This window comes from Anomaloglossus baeobatrachus, chromosome 1 (genome assembly GCF_048569485.1).
Source record: "Anomaloglossus baeobatrachus isolate aAnoBae1 chromosome 1, aAnoBae1.hap1, whole genome shotgun sequence".
NCBI lineage: Eukaryota > Metazoa > Chordata > Amphibia > Anura > Aromobatidae > Anomaloglossus > Anomaloglossus baeobatrachus.
In genome coordinates this window covers 898520126-898539231 of record NC_134353.1, presented here as the reverse complement: position 1 = coordinate 898539231, position 19106 = coordinate 898520126, and the positions used below count along the sequence as shown (strand labels likewise).

Below are 19106 nucleotides of genomic sequence, written 5' to 3'. Positions count from 1 at the left end.
ATATATACATATATATACATATATATATATATATATATATATATATATATATATATATATATACACGCACACACACACACATATATATATATACACACATACACATATATATATATATATATATATATGAAGTGTGCTCTTAAACTGTATTATTCTCTTTATCAAGGGGTGTGGCTTTATTACGGGGCATGGCAAACATTGGTAAACTATTTGGCCCGTCCATGATTTTTGGCCCTGTTGCCCTGGAAGAATTAAATTGCAGGCAATCCTGGATATGAATCAAATATCACAAACAATAAATATCACGTGGACATTGATATTCAGCACCTTTTTTTATTAATAGGCATAATAAATAAACCAATAAATATACATACATATGGCAGAAGACACCAAGATGACAGGCGTAGATGTAACAGATGAAGGTTAGTTTCGGCACAAGCAGATTTACATACGCCGGTAGTTTTGCAGATTAAACCCATCCCTGACCCTTTTGCAGAGAGAAAGCCGCAGCAAAACATTAGGAAAAATCTTTGGGACCAGGATGGAAAGTTATGGTGAGGCCTACAGAGACTATATGGGTCTTTCTCCTTGATTGGAGACTAGTCCTTTAATTGATAATTGCATTATTACTGTAAATGCATGCAAATGGGTCTTACCCGAAAATGGCTGCAAGAATAAGTGATTTCTTTAAGAAATGTATTAATATGGACTGCTAGGAAAGAGAAACAGATCTGGTGTTCTATACAAATGTTACATACGTTTTAACTGTTTATGGCCGCTGCTATGCAGTGTGCACATTACTACTACTTTCTACATGCCCCTCCGTAAGCAGATGTATAGTGACGGTATAAGAAAAAGGATCAGGAAAGCAAAACTACTAATACTATTATAATCAATGTCAATTATGGCTTTTAAAGACAGATAATACATTAAAAATTTCTTTATAAGCCATTGTGAAAATTCAGCTCAGACCCTTAAGACCATGTTTTGGAATCTTGGGGTTTCGTCCGGAAGGAAAGTAGTGGTTTTGTGTAGTCTTGATTTTTAATTGTGACCATTTCTTTTCACGATTACTGCTATTCTTCCTAGGATTAGTAGAAGATTTGACCAATTTTGTGGATGATTTTTAACCAGAGATGTCATCAAGATGCACAATTGCCATCATAGCATCACGAACAACAATCGATCTCCAAAAGTTGTACCTCTTCTAATCTATCATGAAAATTCATGAAATTACCTTTAAGCATAACAATAGTCATAATTGGTTTGGTCAGGGTGAGAGATAATATTTTATACTTTGTGTATGTACGTTCATACATACACAACTGGCCAAACAGACATGATCAGACATAGATACCTTATCCATAGAAGCGAGACGTACCGAGTGACTATTCTGACTAATGAAAATCTCTAGAACCTCCAGATTCAAAATCTTTACAACCTCCAGATTCAAAATCTCTGGAACCTCCAGATTCAAAATCTCTGGAACCTCCAGATTCAAAATCTCTGGAACCTCCAGATTCAAAATCTCTGGAACCTCCAGATTCAAAATCTCTGGAACCTCCAGATTCAAAATCTCTGGAACCTCCAGATTCACAGAACTCCTCTCTCTGGCCTACACTGAATAATGTGTTCAGGTCTGGTATTTAACCTAGTATAACCTTTTTCCCAGGAATCTTTACCAAATAACATCATATTAATAAATTAATTTTATGAGTACCATTAACTAATTAATTCCCCCTCCAAACATATAAGTGTCCCATGCTGTTTTCAGCCTCCCAAGTGCTCATGTATTGCAATCACGTGTCAACATCATGCTCTTTACATGGCAATACAAAAGTTAATTTTTTTTATTTTTTTTGTAAGCGAAATGTGAAATTTCAGCAGGACCAAAACCCTAATCTGTTTCCCCCTCCTATACATGTTATTATAAATTTCTTGACAGCCCAAGTCCTATACCCAAATCTGCTACTACCGACCTATCCAAACCAGACTGCAGATCCTTTCATTTATAAGACAGATACATCCAGGATATTAGCAGTCCAATCTTACACACAGCACCCCCCTCCCGTATACAGCGATACATCATCCAGAATATATTAACAGTGCAAGCAACCAGCGCACACACACTGCCCTCCATATCTATATATACAGCTCCGTACATACAAGCAGTACCCAGATACCCTACAATCCAGCTCCGTACATACAAGCAGTACCCAGATAACCTACAACCACTGGGTTAGTTAACATTCCCACACTCAATATTCAATACCAATTGGCTGCAGTATTATGGCAAAAAGCATAACTACGTTAATGAAGGAGCCTTCTTGAGCTCCCACTATAACACTAGGGGAAGGTGACCAGACACACGATCGAATTGTCAGCTCTTGGGATCCCCCCCCAAAAAAAGGCAATGAAAATGAACCAAGTGCAGTCAAGTGTCTGTTAGATTAGGAATATATTAGCGCTATATATAGTGGCCCCGACACTACAAATATTAACAACGTCACTATAGATTGCTGCTCCTAAGGGTAAAGGATAATCTGCAGCACATTCACTAACTGTACAAGGGGAAGAGCCATTCTGATCTTTAATCATTAGCAATATGTTGTCTAGCTGTCCCAAACTTGGATTTAAATTATCAATACCCATACAAGGTCCCTCATTAGTGCTGAAGCCTTGGGTGCCAGGTCAACGCCTGGACCTCCGCAGTCACCAATGAGGGCATGTACTGGGGTATATAATCACAGGTATACACAATGAATTAATAATAGGATAACATATACATTTGTATGTGGGGAGAGCTCCATCTGGCGTTATTATATCAAGGTGCCTTTAACTTTTTCTGGGCCACTGTTCCCAAATTCAGCAGGATCCCCTCCCACCACCTAACATATAATCCCTCATGCAACGCTCTACAAGCTATACTGCTACATGACGTCTACTCGGACCCCAGCTCCCGCCATAGCTGCCCAATTTCAGTACCACCGATTCCGCACCTATTGCTCCTCTAATGTGGTCAGGCCCCAAAAAATAGGGGCCAATGTGCAATGGTCCCCACCCCCTATTAAAACCAGTGCCATATCTATCTCCAGTCCGATCATCTTTCTTTCCATATTTCCAAATTCCTTCGAGTTAACCATAAGCCAATTTCCTGAAAACACTCGAGCTGACAAAAACAACATCTTGAGGGTTCCAGGATTCTCCGCTTGAAGGCATCTTTCTAACGTCAACCATCTTCTTTCACCTCTCAGCTATCAAGGACACAAGGATGTTATATAAGCAGCAAATGGCCTGTGCTTCCAGTAACCAAGTAGAGTGTAAGCTCTTGGGGGTCGGACACTGCAGGGTTTGTTTTATGGTTTTTCTCTTGCATAAACCATTCTAACAAATGAAATAAAGTCTCTATAGCGTTTGATAATTAGGTGCTTTTTACAGAGGAATGAAGGGAAAAATGCAGAAGTAGAAGTTAAATTGCCCGAAATGAGTCTGGAAATATGTAAGCATTAGGGAAAGTCACAGTATATTCTAAGAAGTCTGCATGCACAGCTCACGTCAATATCACGGCTAGCACACGTGCACGTTGGTTTGGGCGCAGGAAGAAAGAATACTGTATTAATGTGACCTATCCCAGCACTTTGTCCAGTCGTAATGCTCCAGTTTCCTCCCAGAGGTCAATAGAGACACCATTAAATAATTCCGTTCTGTAGAAGAACCACAGAGATCTTGGCGAGTTCTTCATATCGCTGCCACAATGAGCTTCGTCTTCGAGTGTCTAAAATCCGAGGTGCCTCCTGAATGTTATGAGTCTATTCGATCGGGCTGAGGAACAAACTTCAGGGGCATAAGAGGGTTCCGGTTCCGCAGACTGCGGCGTAGCTGATCCGAATGCATTTCGTATGGAAATCTGATATCATTTTGTTTGGGTTCTTGGTGGTGGCATGAAGAACTGGCTTGTCTAAGGGAAAAGAATAAAAAATGTATTAGTAAGGATTGCAGCTACAGTCACACATTTCAAGTAACCGTCACTAAATGTTGTATTATAAAATACAAAATAAAGCATCAGAAAGGACCCCTTCCCATCACAGCAAATTTTGGTTTTCCTCCCCATATTCCAATAGCCAGAATATTTTTGCAATAACATAGCTGTATGAGGACTCAATTTATGACATCATTCATTTTACCATATAAAAAAAAGGTACTGGAAAAAAATCCAAATGGAGTGAGATTGTGAAGATAATGGAATTCCACCATTGAATTTTGGGTCACAATTTTACAAATGTTCAGAGTGCGGTAAAAAATGACTTGGCAATCTGATTCCTCATTCTAGTAGGATTACTACATTACCAAACATATTGTGTTTTATAATAGGATAAATATACAGTGGAACCTTGGATTATGAGTATAATTGGTTCCGGGAGTGAGCTCTTAAACCAAGTTACTCCTATATCAAAGCAAATTTTCCCACAGGAAATAATTGAAACGCAGACAATTCGTTCCACAACCCAAAAATGTTTACTGTATTTATAGGAAGTTATTACAGTGATATACAATAGTGTTCTGTATTCATAAAAAATTATCACAGTACACTAATACACAATACTGTACAGTAAAAAATCTATAAAATTAATTAACTAATTAAACTGCACATTAGCTTACAATTAGCTTAGAATGGTTGGTGTGCGGGAGGTACTATAGAGGGAAAAATTGATGTATAAATATGACAACCTTTATTCTAGTACAATACACAAAACCCCCCCCCCCCCAAATCTATTCCCCCCAAAATAAGGGCCAAATGTGGGGTAGGAAATAATACTGCCCAGGCAATTACAGTAGCTTACAGTACAAGCAATGTGCTGCACTGGTTAGCAGAAAGAAAGTACAATACTGTATCCACAAATGCAAATTGATAGACATGCTATATAGTATATACTGTACTGTGCATTGGTCTATTGTATATGTGACGCCCTGGGCAAGCCAGGGGTCACAGGTCATAACACCACCACACCCTACACCCCAGTTAGGAACACCAAGGCTAACCTAAAATACTTGTTGCCTTCCACCAGGGGCTGGATGGCTTCCATCACACAGGTGAGCTGGGCAAAAAACCTCTTTCTACCTTCACCACAACCGTGGGTGGCGTCACGGACAATAAACTATCCCAAAAACCAATCCCCTTTCACTCACGGGCGAGGAGCGCCGCTCGAGTCCCCGGGATCCGGCCCATCGCTCGAGCCACCGAGCAGCAGCAGCAGGCCGCGGCAGCCGCAGCGGCAGCCGGACCCGAGCAGTGGGAGAGCGCGGCGTCCCCTCCTCCGCCCGCGACATATACAGTACATATGTACAGAAAATTACCTCCACAGCGGAGAGAGCAGTGAAAGGATGGAACTGGAAGTGCGCACGGTGAGAGGACAGAACCGGAAGTGTGCACGGTGAGAGGACAGAACCGGAAGTGCGCACGGTGAGAGGACAGAACCGGAAGTGCGCACGGTGAGAGGACAGAACCGGAAATGTGCACGGTGAGAGGACAGAACGGGAAGTGTGTACGGTGAGTATTTGCTCTTCTTGCAAATCATTGCTCTTAAACCAAGTTAAACATTTTTAAAAAGCTTTGCTTGTCTTGCAAAACACTCTCAAACCAAGTTACTCTTAATCCAAGGTTCCACTGTACTATAATATACTGCAATACTCTAGTATTGCAGTGTGTGATAAAATAATGATCTCCTACAGCTACAGAGTTGACTTCATAGGAGTACTAAGTTGGCAACAATGATGGAGATATTCTGTAGGCCAGTGTTCCCCAACTCCAGTCCTCAAGAGCCACCAACAGTGAATGTTTTCAGGATTTCCTTAGCAATGCACATATGTTGGAATCATCAGAGGTGATTAAATTATCCCCTATGCAATACTAAAGAAATACTGAAAAGATGCAATGTTGGTGGCTCTTGAGGACTGGAGTTGGGGAACCCTGCTGTAGGCCACCAGGTGCCATTAGTAAATCATCGACAGTCAGCAATTGTGTTGCAGTGTTGGGGCCATTTGCAACTTTGGAGACCATGCTGATCTGACAGTATCATTCTCCAGGTCAGTACGATTACATAGATACCAAATATGATACTGTCAGATCAGCATAATATTATAATGAACTTTTGTTTTTTGTAGGTATTAAAAAACAAAATCTCAAATCTGGAAAAAAATAATCACGCTTGTAACACGACTTTCCAAGAGCCATAATATTTTCAATTTTTATTGATATAATTTTGGGTTATACAGTGGGGAAAAAAAGTATTTATTCAGCCACCAATTGTGCAAGTTCTCCCACTTATAAAGATGAGGTCGGCCTGTAATTGACATCATAGGTAGACCTATGGGAGACAAAATGGGAAAACAAATCCAGAAAATCACCTTGTCTGATTTGGCAAGATTTTTTTTGCAAATTATGGTTGAAAATAAGTATTTGGTCAATAACAAAAGTTCATTTCAATATTTTGTTATATATCCTTTGTTGGCAATGACAGAGGTGAAACGTTTTCTGCAAGTCTTCACAAGGTTGGCACACACTGTTGGTGGCATGTTGGCCCATTCCTCCATGCAGATCTCCTCTAGAGCAGTGATGTTTTGGGCCTGTCGCTGGGCAACACAGACTTTCCCCTTTCTTTTATATGGGGTTGAGATCTGGAGACTGGCTAGGCCACTCCAGCACCTTCATATGCTTCTTATGAAGCCACCCATCCATTGTCCTGGTGGTGTGCTTGGGATCATTATCATGCCAAAAGAACCAGCCACATTTCATCTTCAATGCCCTTGCTGATGGAAGGAGGTTTGCACTCAAAATCTCATGATGCAGGACTCCTTTCATTCTTTCATGTACATGGATCAGTCATCCTGGTCCCTTTGCAGAGAAACAGTCCCAAAGCATGATGTTGCCACCCCCATGCTTCACAGTAGGCATGGTGTTCTTTGGATGCAACTCAGCATTCTGTCTCCTCCAAACACGAACAAAATTCTAGAATGCTGTATATTCCCTGGGGGTGGACGCAACTTATAGCGTACAAATCTGGTGACAAGTTCCATATAATTGCTTTAGATTTCAAAAGTCACAAATTGGTTAAAAGAAGAGACCATTGTTTTGGCGGCTTTCACTTAGATTTCTTTATTTAGTATATGAAATCTTCTATTGGAAGCAGGAAAAAGTCAAATGGAAGCTACATGCCATCTTTTGTAACATTTTAAACAGGGCAGAAAGAAAAATCACTGGAGTTTCCTGATGTAAATTCTACATAAACAAAAAAAAGTCAGATAAAAGAGACTCTGGGCATGAATGATCACAGCTTTTAAATAAGCTTTGAAAAGTCATAAAATTTTGAAGCAACTGGCGGATTGCCCTGAAATTTTGTGACTTTTTGCTATCTTAAGCCAATTTCCCCAGCTCCGACCACCGCTTGTCAAATTCATGACACAGGATGGTGTTTGCTGCTCTAAAAATCTCATTCCAGCAGGCGTACAACTCATCATGACTCCAGACCATCTCACTAGCCAGACTGGCGTGATAATGCTAGTCTTCATGTATCGGTAACACTATGTCCATATACGTTTCAACTGCGCATTTATTGGAAATTAGCATTTCCAAGAACGTGTGTTTCCCAGTCCAGTATCACCCAATAACCCGATGAACGAACAAAACCCTCATTCATCAGGTGACACAATCTTTTGGTTTGCTTAACCCTTGTCTGGTTCCATTGGGTCAATGTGACCCCTTGTAGATTGGTACAACTAGTTATTTTTTTTTTCATGGTACCAGTCAAGGGTTAAAATTCATCACTTCTCGGCATCACATTGACCCTTGTAAACTAGACTCGTGCTGTTGAGAACAATGGCAGGCTGTGCGTTCTGACTGATCGTTATGTGAACATACTACGTCGTCTCCCTGTGTACACAGACTAATAAATGACCGCTGATCGGCAATCAAGTATCTGATCCGCGGTCATGTAATGCCGCCAGTTGGCAGGAGTAAACCCAAAATAAAAGTATTAAACGGTATGAGAATATTACTACTAATCTCTAAAGGCCCCATTACACGTAGCGACGTATCTAACGATATATCGCCGGGGTCACGGATTCAGTGACGCACATCCGGCATTGTTAGCGACGTCGTTGCATGTGACACCACGAGGAAAATACTCACCAAATGGTCCATCGTTGACACGTCGTTCATTTTCAAAAAAATCATTGATTGTTGAGGACACAGGTTGTTCGTCGTTCCCGAGGCTGCACACATCACTATGTGTGACACCTCGGGAACGATGAACTACAGCTTACCTGCGGCCGCCCGCAATGAGGGAGGAAGGAGGTGGGCAGGATGTTACGGCCGCTCATCTCCGCCCCTCCTCTTCTATTGGGCGGTCGCTTAGTGACGCCGCTGTGACGCCGCACGAACCTCCCTCTTAGAAAGGAGGCGGTTCGCAGGGCACAGCGACGTTGCTAGGCAGGTAAGTCCGTGTGACGGCTCCTAACAATATTGTGCGCCACGGGCGTCGATTTGCCCGTGGCGCACAAATGACGGGGGCGGGTGCTTTCACCAGCGATATCGCTGCGTGTAAAGCCCCCTTAACCCCAAAGTATTAAATGCCATATTCAGCTACGATACGTCTCTGTATAGCCTACTACATAGCAAGAAAAATAAAAAGAATCATGATGGAAGAAGTGGAACTTCATAAGTAGGAGCTTTAATTGTGTAGCTTTGGGTTTAGAGATAATTTATTATTCTTTTTTTGTAATATAAAAGTCATATCTGTGTAATAGGAAGACAAAAAATGACTAACACACGCAGGTAGCGGCCTCCTCTGTGATAGACGGATATAAGGATCGATTAGGACGGACACGTAAACAAATGTGCATCTGTCTGCTCAGATTTCGGGACGGCTGACGTGATCTGCACACAAATGCTATCTGCGAGAATTCAGCCTTTGCTGTAAAATAAGTGCAGACTGAGACTGACGAGGCTTATACTGAATCCTAGCATGAAGACCTCAGAGATGCCTGCCATCCGCTAGACGCCGAGTACAATGGTATTGTTCATATATCATATCCTTGAAGAGGTCTGATTCAAGTTAGTACATCTTAAAGGGTTATTCCCAATCTTCTAGATGAGTATTATCGGATAATGTTTGTAAATACAAGCAATTTTCCAATTTAGTAGTTATTAAAATTTGAAGTCATTCTTGAGATAAAAACACTTGTCTTTTGTTTACATCCTGTTGCCTTGGAGACGACCACCAATGTTAGACAGCAGTTATTTATTGAGCTTGTAAACACTATTTGGAATCTGGCCGGGATCTCTGATAAGCGCTGTAAAGGGGGCTTTACACGCTGCGATATCGTTAATGTTTGGTCGTCGGGGTCACATTGTTAGTGACGCACATCCGGCGTCATTAACGATATCGCAGCGTGTGACACTGACCAGCGACCTTAAGCAACCTCAAAAATGGTGAAAATCGTTCACCATGGAGAGGTCGTCCCAAACTCAAAAATCGGTAAGGGTTGTTTATCCAGGTGGTTCATCGCTCATGCGGCAGCACACATCGCTGTGTGTGACACCGCAGGAGCGAGGAACGTCTCCTTACCTGCCGCCAGCCGCAATGTGGAAGGAAGGAGGTGGGCGGGACGTTACGTCCTGCTCATCTCCGCCCCTCCGCTTTGATTGCCCGGCCGCTTAGTGACGTCGCGGTGACGTCGCTGTGATGCCGAACGTCCCTCCCCCTTGAAGGAGGGATTGTTCGGCAGTCACAGCGACGCCGCCGCCGAGGTAAGTATGTGTGACGCTGCCGTAGTGATAATGTTCGCTACGGCAGCGATCACAAACAATCGCATGCGCGACGGGGGCAGGTGCTTACACGCTCGCTATTGCTACAAATTGCTAGCGATATCGCTACCGTGTAAAGCCCCCTTTACTGTTCACTCCAGCCAGGTTAAGGTCAATGCTTACTAGCTAGCCAATAGCCGGCAGCAGTGGTCGGTCTCCAAGGCAACAAGATGTAAACAAAAGAAAAGCGTTAATATCTCAAGAATGGCTTCAAATCTGAATAAACAGTAAATTGCAAAAGTGCTTGTTTTTCCAATCACTATCCGAAAATATCTATCTATGAAGGTGAGAAAAACCCTTTAATGAATGCCACAGCTTATAGTCGCCAAATCTGGTGACAGATTCCCTTTAAATGTTGCTGACATGCAATAATTAAAGGGGGTGTCTGGAGATAGGAAAAAGGATCAGTTATATTTTCAGAAAAACGAAATCTCTCTGTAAACCAAATGAAGCTTCTGACCCCAATCATTTTGAATTTAAGAAAACAGTTTATCCTTAAAATATCTCAATGACAAGGTGGGGTGTTGCAGGTATGGCAGGTACCATGGGCCTGGACGGCCACCAACAAGTCACTCTGCTTTGGCCGGAGTATATAGATACAGAGGTAACCCAATCCCTGCTGGAGGAATAGGCTGCCACCTCTACAACACTGATTTTTCGGTCAAAATACGGTTTATGGTTGCTGTAAATGACACAACAATGTAGGTCAGGGCTGTTGAACTTACGGAGGGTTCTGGGAAGAAGGGGACACAGATGCGGCTCCTCTTTCCGCTGCGATGCTTTCCTTCTCGGAGGTTGTTTCTCCCCAGATTCCTGCGCTCACCGTCTGAGCCACCATCTGGAACACGGACTTATCGAGGCTCAGCCAGCCGGAGGGCATCCTGCAGCAGGGAGACAACCAACGACATCAGGGGTCATCAAACATTTATACCGGAACAAGAGTGAAGGAAAAAGCTGATGCAAAGTGTTCACTGCAAATTCTACCTGCAGATATCTGTACGTGAATAGCTCTGGTGGGGATATTACAACAGATCTGATCTGCACTCACTATTCTGCTGGTGCAGTCACTGTGTACCTACATTCCAATACTTATCCTGCACTGATCCTGAGTTACTTCCTGTATTATACTCCAGAGCTGCACTCACTATTCTGCTGGTGCTGTCACTGTGTACATACATTACTTATCCTGTACTGATCCTGAGTTACATCCTGTATTATACTCCAGAGCTGCACTCACTATTCTGCTGGTGCTGTCACTGTGTACATACAGTACATTACATTACTTATCCTGCACTGATCCTCAGTAACATCTTGTATTATACTCCAGAGCTGCATTCACTATTCTGCTGGTGCAGCCACTCAGTACATACTGTACATTGCATTACTTATCCTGTACTGATCCTGGCTTTTAGCTAATAAAACTGTGATGCTGAAGGATGAAACATGCTATAATGGGAAAAGTGACTTATTACCATCAACTTCTAGTTTAAGGCTACTCAGGGGTCATCCAAAATCTGCATCAGATTGTAAACTTTGTCAAATAACTGTGTATGGGGGCGTGTCCTGGACATGGAGAAGTGAGGACGCTCGTAGCTGGAGCTCCTGGGCCCAAAATCTTACATACTCTCCCCCTCCGGCTGCACGCCGACACAATGCCCCCAAAGAAGCGACCACCTACAGCATCGGATCCGGCACCTGACAGACGACCCTCCGGAGGCCTGGCAAGGTTTCTCTCCTCATCAGCAGCGGCTCCTCTCAGCGCAAGCACAGGCAAGATGGCGACGGCTGGAGCTGGGAGCGTGGTGTAGGGAAAGCCCCCGCAAGCGGCGCGGCTGCAGCGCCAGTTAAGTGAAGGGGAGAAGGGGGAGGAGGTGGCTGGAAGCAATGCCGCTCATAGAGGGAGCCCTGCCACTTCTAGATCAGCGGGGCCCCCACAGAGAAAAGAGGGGGAGCAGACCCCGGGATGCACCCTCGTAATGGAGCCGCAGGCCACTTCCAGGCCCCTTAGTGCCCCCAGCCTGAGGGTCGGTGACTCTGGGAACCTGGATTCCCCCTCTGACATGTTGGACACTCAGACCCTGAGGGAGCTCATTGCAGCCCTCCCCAGCAAAAAGGATTTGGATGAGGTGGCCTCCAGAATAGAACAGGCCCAGCTGGCAGCACTGTCCTCAGTGAGGGAGGAGATGGGGGTTCTGGAGGACAGGATCACGGCCACTGAGCAGGTCCAGGGATCAATGGAGGGCAGGCTGGAGCGCCTGGAGAAAGGCTGGGAAGCTTCTACCTTACGTATCAGAGACATGGCCCTGCTTCTGGACGACCAAGAAAACAGAAGCAGGAGAAACAATGTCCGACTGAAAGGCATTCCAGAGGACTGGTCACCTGAACTCCTACGCTCCAACGTTCTGGCTATCTTTAATATTGTCACAGGCAGACCTCCTGATGCGACCTACCTCTTCGACAGGATCCACAGGGTGGCCCGCCCGAACACCAGGGCATCCTCCAACACCAGAGACGTTCTTTGCCGTCTCCACTATTATGGAGATAAGGAGCGGATTCTCCAAGGGGCATGGGCTCATGGCCCAATGGAGATGGACGGTGCACTTGTGTCGTTGTTTCCAGATGTCTCCAGTCGCACCCTATATATGAGGAGGCTGCTTCAGCCGCTCTTACTCCGAATCAAAGAGGCGGGCGCCACCTACCGCTGGGGACACCCCTTCCATGTTATAGCCCGCAAAGGGACTGCCGTCTATTTTCTGAGGAGACCCTCAGATCTATCGGGTCTGTTTACATTCCTGGGGATCGACGAGATGTCTGTCCCGGACTGGCTTGCCTGGGACCCCCCGACCGCTGTGAGGCGGAGGGAGAGGGGCGGGGGGGGGGTGGCCCTTCCTCCTCGTCGGATGAGCGGGGCTGATCCCGCTTGATCATAGAGCCCCTTGGTACCTATACAGTATTGTATGTCGACATGTGCACAATGTCTACTTTCTAGGTGCTGTAGGGTTCAAAGTTTAAGGTCGTTTCTCTTATATGTCATTATCTTCGTGTTGTGTGCGGCCGGGGGGGGGGGGGAACTTTTCCTGGCGCCAGGTGGAGCGCCGGGATGTAAAGTCCGGTCTTTCTATAGCTGGGCCCGGACTTTGGCCCCTCCGGGACTCCATACTCGTACCCGCTCTCCTATTTTCCTTGTGGACCCGCGGCTGGTCCCAGGTCTGTGAGCTCTGTGTGAGCTTCTATACCCTGTGTGCTTCTCTCTCCTTCTTTCTTTTTTCTTTCTCTTCTCTCTTTTTCCCTAGTCTCGGCTGTACTTCTGCTTCTCTCCATCCCCTGACTCCCCGTTAGTTCACGCTTCTCCCTCTAGCAGGGCGGACTCACTCTCCCCCCTTCTACCTCCTCCTTAAACCCTTGCTCACTCTCCTTCATCCAAATCTACTCCTCCTTCCCCCCATCCCCCCCCCTTTTTTTTTTTTTTTTCTCTTCTTTGTCCTCCCTTTTTTCCCCCCAGGGGCTAAGGTCAGACAGTGATGAAAAAGACGTGCTCTGAGTTACGCATTGGCTCATTAAATGTGAGGGGACTGCATGATCCCGGGAAGCGCTCAATTCTCCTGAACCTCCTGTGGAGGAGCCGCATACAAGTTGCTTTCCTGCAGGAGACTCACTACAGCCTAGAGAAACCATATAAGCTCTCGGACAAAAGGTACCCGGTTGTGTTTCATTCCCCCTCTCCTGACCCCAGATCCAGGGGAACCAGTATACTAATAGCAGGTTCACTGCAATGGGAGACACTGGAGTCAAGGACTGAGGGGGAGGGGAGACTTCTACTGGTGAAGGGGCGCATCACCTCCCAATTATACACATTTGCGGCCATATACCTGCCAAACACAGGACAATGTACAACGTTCTTACGCTTTCTTGACATAATAGATGACTTTGCTGAAGGCACTTTAGTGATAGGAGGGGACTTCAATTTCACTCTAGACCCTAAAATAGACAACTCTGGGGGAGTTTCTTGTCTACCACAAAGGGCAACACAACGTATCAAACGAGGGCTGCTTGAATTTCAGCTGATAGACACTTGGAGGCTTCTCCATCCTTCAGACAAGGACTATTCATTCTACTCTGCAGTTCACGATAGTTACTCCCGCCTCGACCACCTCTTCGTCCGCCACAGGGACCTCCACGCCCTGCTGGCAGCGACAATTGAAAGCATTCATTTCTCTGACCATGCGTTGATTACGATCTCTCTTGCCTTGGACTATCCCGTCGACAGGCAGTGCCAATGGACTTTGAACAACTCACTACTAAATGATCCGACAGTCATGGATGAGATCCAATCGGCTTTGTCGGAATATTTTGGGCAAAATGCAGCTGGGGAGGTGTCACCCAACATGGTATGGGAAGCTCACAAATGTGTCACGCGGGGGCTTTTTATCAAGCATGGTTCGCGTCTGAAAAAAGCGCGGGCGGCGGAGGTGGCTGCTCTTCTTTCCGAAATTCACCAACTAGAGGTCATGCATAAGAGATCCTGTGACCCTGGGTCCAGATCTCGTCTGACCCAAAAGCGGGAAGAGCTGCGCACCCTATTGACTCACAAGGCAAAGAGTGCCATGGTTAAATGCAGGAGACATTTCTATGAGTTCGGAAATAAGAGTGGCAGAACCTTGGCCAGGGCGCTACGTTTACAAAGAACGCGGGGTTATGTCCAGCAGGTCCAAAATCCGGATGGGAGGCTAGCGACTTTGCCCAGGGATATCGCCACGGCCTTTGGTAACTTCTATGCTTCCCTTTACTCCATTGATGGAGATAAAACCAATTCTGCCCGAGCAGACTTACGCCTGCGGATCAGGAAATATATTAGTAATTCAGGAATGCAAGGGCTCCGAGCGGAGGATGCAGAAGGCCTGGAGAGACCCATCATAGAACTAGAATTGCTCGAGGCTATCAAAAACTCCCCAACGGGTAAGGCCCCGGGCCCCGACGGCCTTCCCCTAGCCTATTATAAAAAGTTGGGATCAACGTTAAATATCCCCTTTTTTCAGGCCTTTAATAACGTTGCAACAAGCGGCTTGTCCCCCATCCCTAGAGACACTCTGTCGGCTACCATAGTGGTCATCCCGAAAGAGGGTAAGGACCCTTCTCAGTGCGCGAGTTACCGACCCATCTCCCTGTTAAATACGGACTTAAAGCTCTTTGCGAAGATCCTGGCGGACAGGCTCTCACCTCTGATGGGAGGCCTTATTCACCCGGACCAGGTTGGGTTTCTGGGAGGGAGAGAGGCCAGGGACAACACGACCAAAGCGCTAAACTTAATTCATAATGCCCGTCTGGAGAAGCAGCCGCTGATGCTCCTCTTCACAGACGCCGAAAAGGCCTTCGATCGTGTTAACTGGGTTTTCATGACGGAGGCCTTGAGAGCGATTGGGTTAGGCAGGTCTATGTTGAACTGGATTGGCTCTCTCTACAGTGGTCCTACCGCAGCGGTCAGGGTGAACGGTCTTCTTTCCGACAGGTTCCCGATTAATAATGGGACCAGGCAGGGATGCCCCCTGTCTCCTTTAATATTTGTTTTGACCCTGGAGCCCCTTCTGTGTCATATTAGAAGAAACCGCGACATTACTGGCCCTCTCACTGAGGTTCACAAATTCAAAATTGCAGCCTATGCAGATGATCTCCTTTTTTTCCTCACGAACCCCTTGGTCTCCCTGCCCAACCTGCTCCGGGAATTCGAGAATTATTCCTGCCTATCCAATTTTAAAATAAATATGACCAAGTCTGAAGCTCTGAACGTGAACCTGCCTCCGGGTACGGTTACTTCACTCCAATCATCTTTTAGCTTTAAATGGGCCTCTGGTTCTCTTGGGTACCTGGGGGTTCGGTTGGCGGCTGACACTAACTCGCTATTCAAATTGAACTTTCTTCCCCTCCTTGGGACTATCAGAGAGGATTGTACGAGATGGGCGAAAGGCTGGTTCACTTGGTTTGGTAGATGTGACATCTTCAAAATGAATGTCCTCCCTCGCATCCTTTACCTTCTCCAGGCTCTTCCGATACGGATTCCCAGCTCCTTTTTTAAGGAGCTGGCTGCTCTACAAACCAAGTTCATCTGGGATAACAAGCCAGCTCGAATCTCCCGCTCCTTACTGTGTAGACCCAAGAGGAGGGGGGGGGATGGGAATCCCAGACCTGAAGGTATACTGCTGGGCTTCACATATGGTCAGAGTTATCGACTGGTGTCGCCACGCCAAGACGAAACCCTGGGTGGCATTGGAACAAAGTTTCTCTGCGATTAGTATTACCGCAGCCCCTTGGATATCGAGCCCTCTTCCCGCTAGTCTGAGACACCATCCCACAATTGGCGCCACCCTGGAGTGCTGTTCCCTGAGACAGGTCCGCAGATTACTACTTCCAGTCCCCTCTCCTCTCTCACCCATAATTGGCTCCCCAGATTTTTATCCGAGTCTGACGGATCCTGTCTTTCGCCGCTGGATAGAGGGGGGGCGCTTTCGGGCATGTCACCTAATAACTGACGGGGGCTGGCCCTCACTCGGGGCACTTACAGAATGCGAGACCCCGAGACAGTTGGGAGCTTGGAGGTCAGACACTACATCAGCTCCCTCCCTGACCACTTGCTATATACAGCTCGCCCCACGGAGTTTGAGGCGCTGTGTACCCGGGAGGGAGTGCTTCGGCACTCTCTGTCCCTGGTGTACAGGTTGCTGACGGACCCTGGCGACCTCCCCCCCCCCACATTTCTCGCACACTGGGAACAAGACCTGGGCCTCTCCTTGACAGATACGCAAAGGAACAAAATTTTGACGCTTGCCCATAAGACCTCAATAAGCTCCAGACTCCAGGAATCCAATTACAAACTCCTGTCGAGGTGGTATAGGGTCCCAACCAGGGTTCACAAGATGTTTCCTGGCATAGACCCTTGCTGTTGGAGATGTGGGACGGCTGAGGGGGACTTTGTGCACATATTCTGGTCGTGTCCGGCCCTCCGAGGGTTCTGGAGCGGAGTGGGGGAGGTGATCAAACACGTGACTGGAACAACGTAGACCCTGGGTCCGGAGTTGTTCCTTCTTCAACTGACTGAGATGTCCGTCTCTGCATACAAACAGTCGCTTCTGCACTTTCTAGTGATGGCGGCCAGGTCATGCATCCCCTTGAAGTGGAAGTCGGACGCCCAACCTACTCTGTCCCTCTGGGCCTCCAGGGTCAATGAGCTTCTACAGATGGAGGACTTGACCTCCTCCCTGCATGATCGGTATGAGCGCTTTCGCGGGACCTGGCTTCCCTGGTTGCAATTTAAGTCTTCTAGTGAGTACGACCTCCTGCTGCGTGATGCGTAGGATGAGCGTACCCCCTCTGTCGCTGGCCCTTCCCCCTGGCAAACCCACCCCCTCAAATTAAAAGGGGGGTTGTTGGTTTTTTTTTTTTTCTCTCTCTCCCCTCCCCTCCCCATACTCTCTCCCCTCCTTCTCCCCTTCTCTCACCTTATCCCCCTTTTTCTCTTTCCTTTTCCTCTCTCTTCCTCCTTTCCCACCTTCCTTCCGCTCTGCCTTATCCCTTTCCCTTTCCACTCTTCCTCTATATTCCCTCCTTTTCTTTTTTCTCAGCTGGTGCGAACCCTTCACTGCTCAGAATTGTCTGAGTCATCTTTAGGCACTCTTGCCTCCTTTTCGGTACTTCCCTTCTTGTCTATGACAAAAATTGAAAAAGAACGGACCCGTTTGTTAATTTGTGGGGTTGGCACAGATGTAAGTGATTTTGTATTGAGATGTATTCTCCCAAACTCTGTTGAACTGTTTTTGTCTGTTATGTCAACTGACCGCTTTATGGTTTGCAAGAGTCTGTTGTATAAATAAAGAATTTAAAAAAAAAAAAAATAACTGTGTATAATTTAATATTTCTAAAGCGTCCGGTTGAGTTGAGTCTTACCTGTTGGCCGGCTTTCCTTCACTCATAGTCCTCCTTGACCCAAATAAGTGTCCCCACTTCCTGGCTGGGCTGTTTTGTACATTCTCTTTAGTCGCACCTTGCTCTTGACCACTGGTATGAGTGGTTTTTTGTGAGTCCTCACTCTCTTTTTCCTGCCCACGCTTAAGTTCATTGAGCACAGACTCCGGGGGACTTCCCATCCATGACTTGCGATTATCTTTTTGGGTCTCATCACCCATTTCTTTCTTACAAGCTTTGTCTTCCACTTTCCCTTCCACACAAGGACAGGACTCTGCTCCATCTATAACACCCTCTCTGGGTGGTGGCATTTTTTTAGGTGTCCCACCATTTCCAGGCCTTCTCCTCTCTTGGCGTGTAAACCTGGCTGTATCAGTTGAATTTTCAATATAGACCTGGGAGCTCTGCATCAGTTGGTACCACCACCCGGCCTGCTTGTCCCGCTTCACTTCCATTGTACTCTCTTTTTTGTGCTCTTCATCAAATTCCACGGCAGCAGCACCTTCACCTGTTGGCCTCTCGATACTGCTGGATTCCTCTGAAGATGTCTTCTCAAGGCATTTCTTCTCTTGGCTGATTTGATCTTCCTCATCTCCACTTCTCATGAGCTGTATGGTAGAGTGAAAGGAGTGCATAAGGTCCTGCTTCACGCGGAGCATCTCCTTTTTCTGCTGCTGCTCTCGGCTCATCTGGACCAAGTGGTGCTCAAACAGAAGGTCCAAGTCAAATGGTAAAAGAGACAGAGGTTGGAGAAGGAGAAGAAGTTCTTCAAACAAAGGCTGACAGACTCCATGGGAAACAGACAAGAAGCCAATGGGGTCATAGTGGGCCCAGATGATATCTGGAGGACAGAAGAAACATACATCATTCTGGAATTATTGCAGAAAAATAAAAAATTACGACTTTGAAATTTATGGCCAAAAATGTTGGAACACTTACACATTACACCTACCAGAACTTGACGACCCCCCATCCTACATTAATACATTGGTCCACTTTTTCAGCTATAACATCTTCCACCTATACGAGAAGGCATTCTAAAGATTTTGGAGGTCTCTATGGGATTTTTTTCCTTTTCATCCAGAATAGCATTTGCATGATCAGACACCGATGTTGGACCAGAGGACCTGGGTCCGCCATTTATGTTCTAGGTCATCCAAAGGTTTTGGATAGGGTTGAGGTCTGGACTCTCTGTAGCCAGTAATGTTCATTCATACCAGACTCCCTCAGCCATGTCTTTACGGACCTTGTGCACTGGGGACAGTCATTGGGAACAGAAAAGAAGTTTCCC

At 46.0% G+C, this 19106-nt stretch overlaps 1 protein-coding gene across 4 annotated transcripts in view; it reads right to left on the bottom strand.

The window, feature by feature from the left end:
- Positions 1–319: 319 nt before the first annotated feature.
- RUSC2 (RUN and SH3 domain containing 2) overlaps positions 320–19106 on the bottom strand; it is a 101783-nt gene continuing 82996 nt past the window's right edge. For all 4 annotated transcript variants that reach the window (XM_075327068.1, XM_075327065.1, XM_075327067.1 and 1 more), the window contains 3 exons: positions 17798–18656; positions 10588–10743; positions 320–3958 (listed from right to left, as the gene is read on the bottom strand). In XM_075327068.1, the coding sequence (XP_075183183.1) occupies positions 3802–3958; positions 10588–10743; positions 17798–18656 (1172 nt within the window). In that variant the 3' untranslated portion in view covers positions 320–3801. The remainder of the gene's footprint in view (positions 3959–10587; positions 10744–17797; positions 18657–19106) is intronic.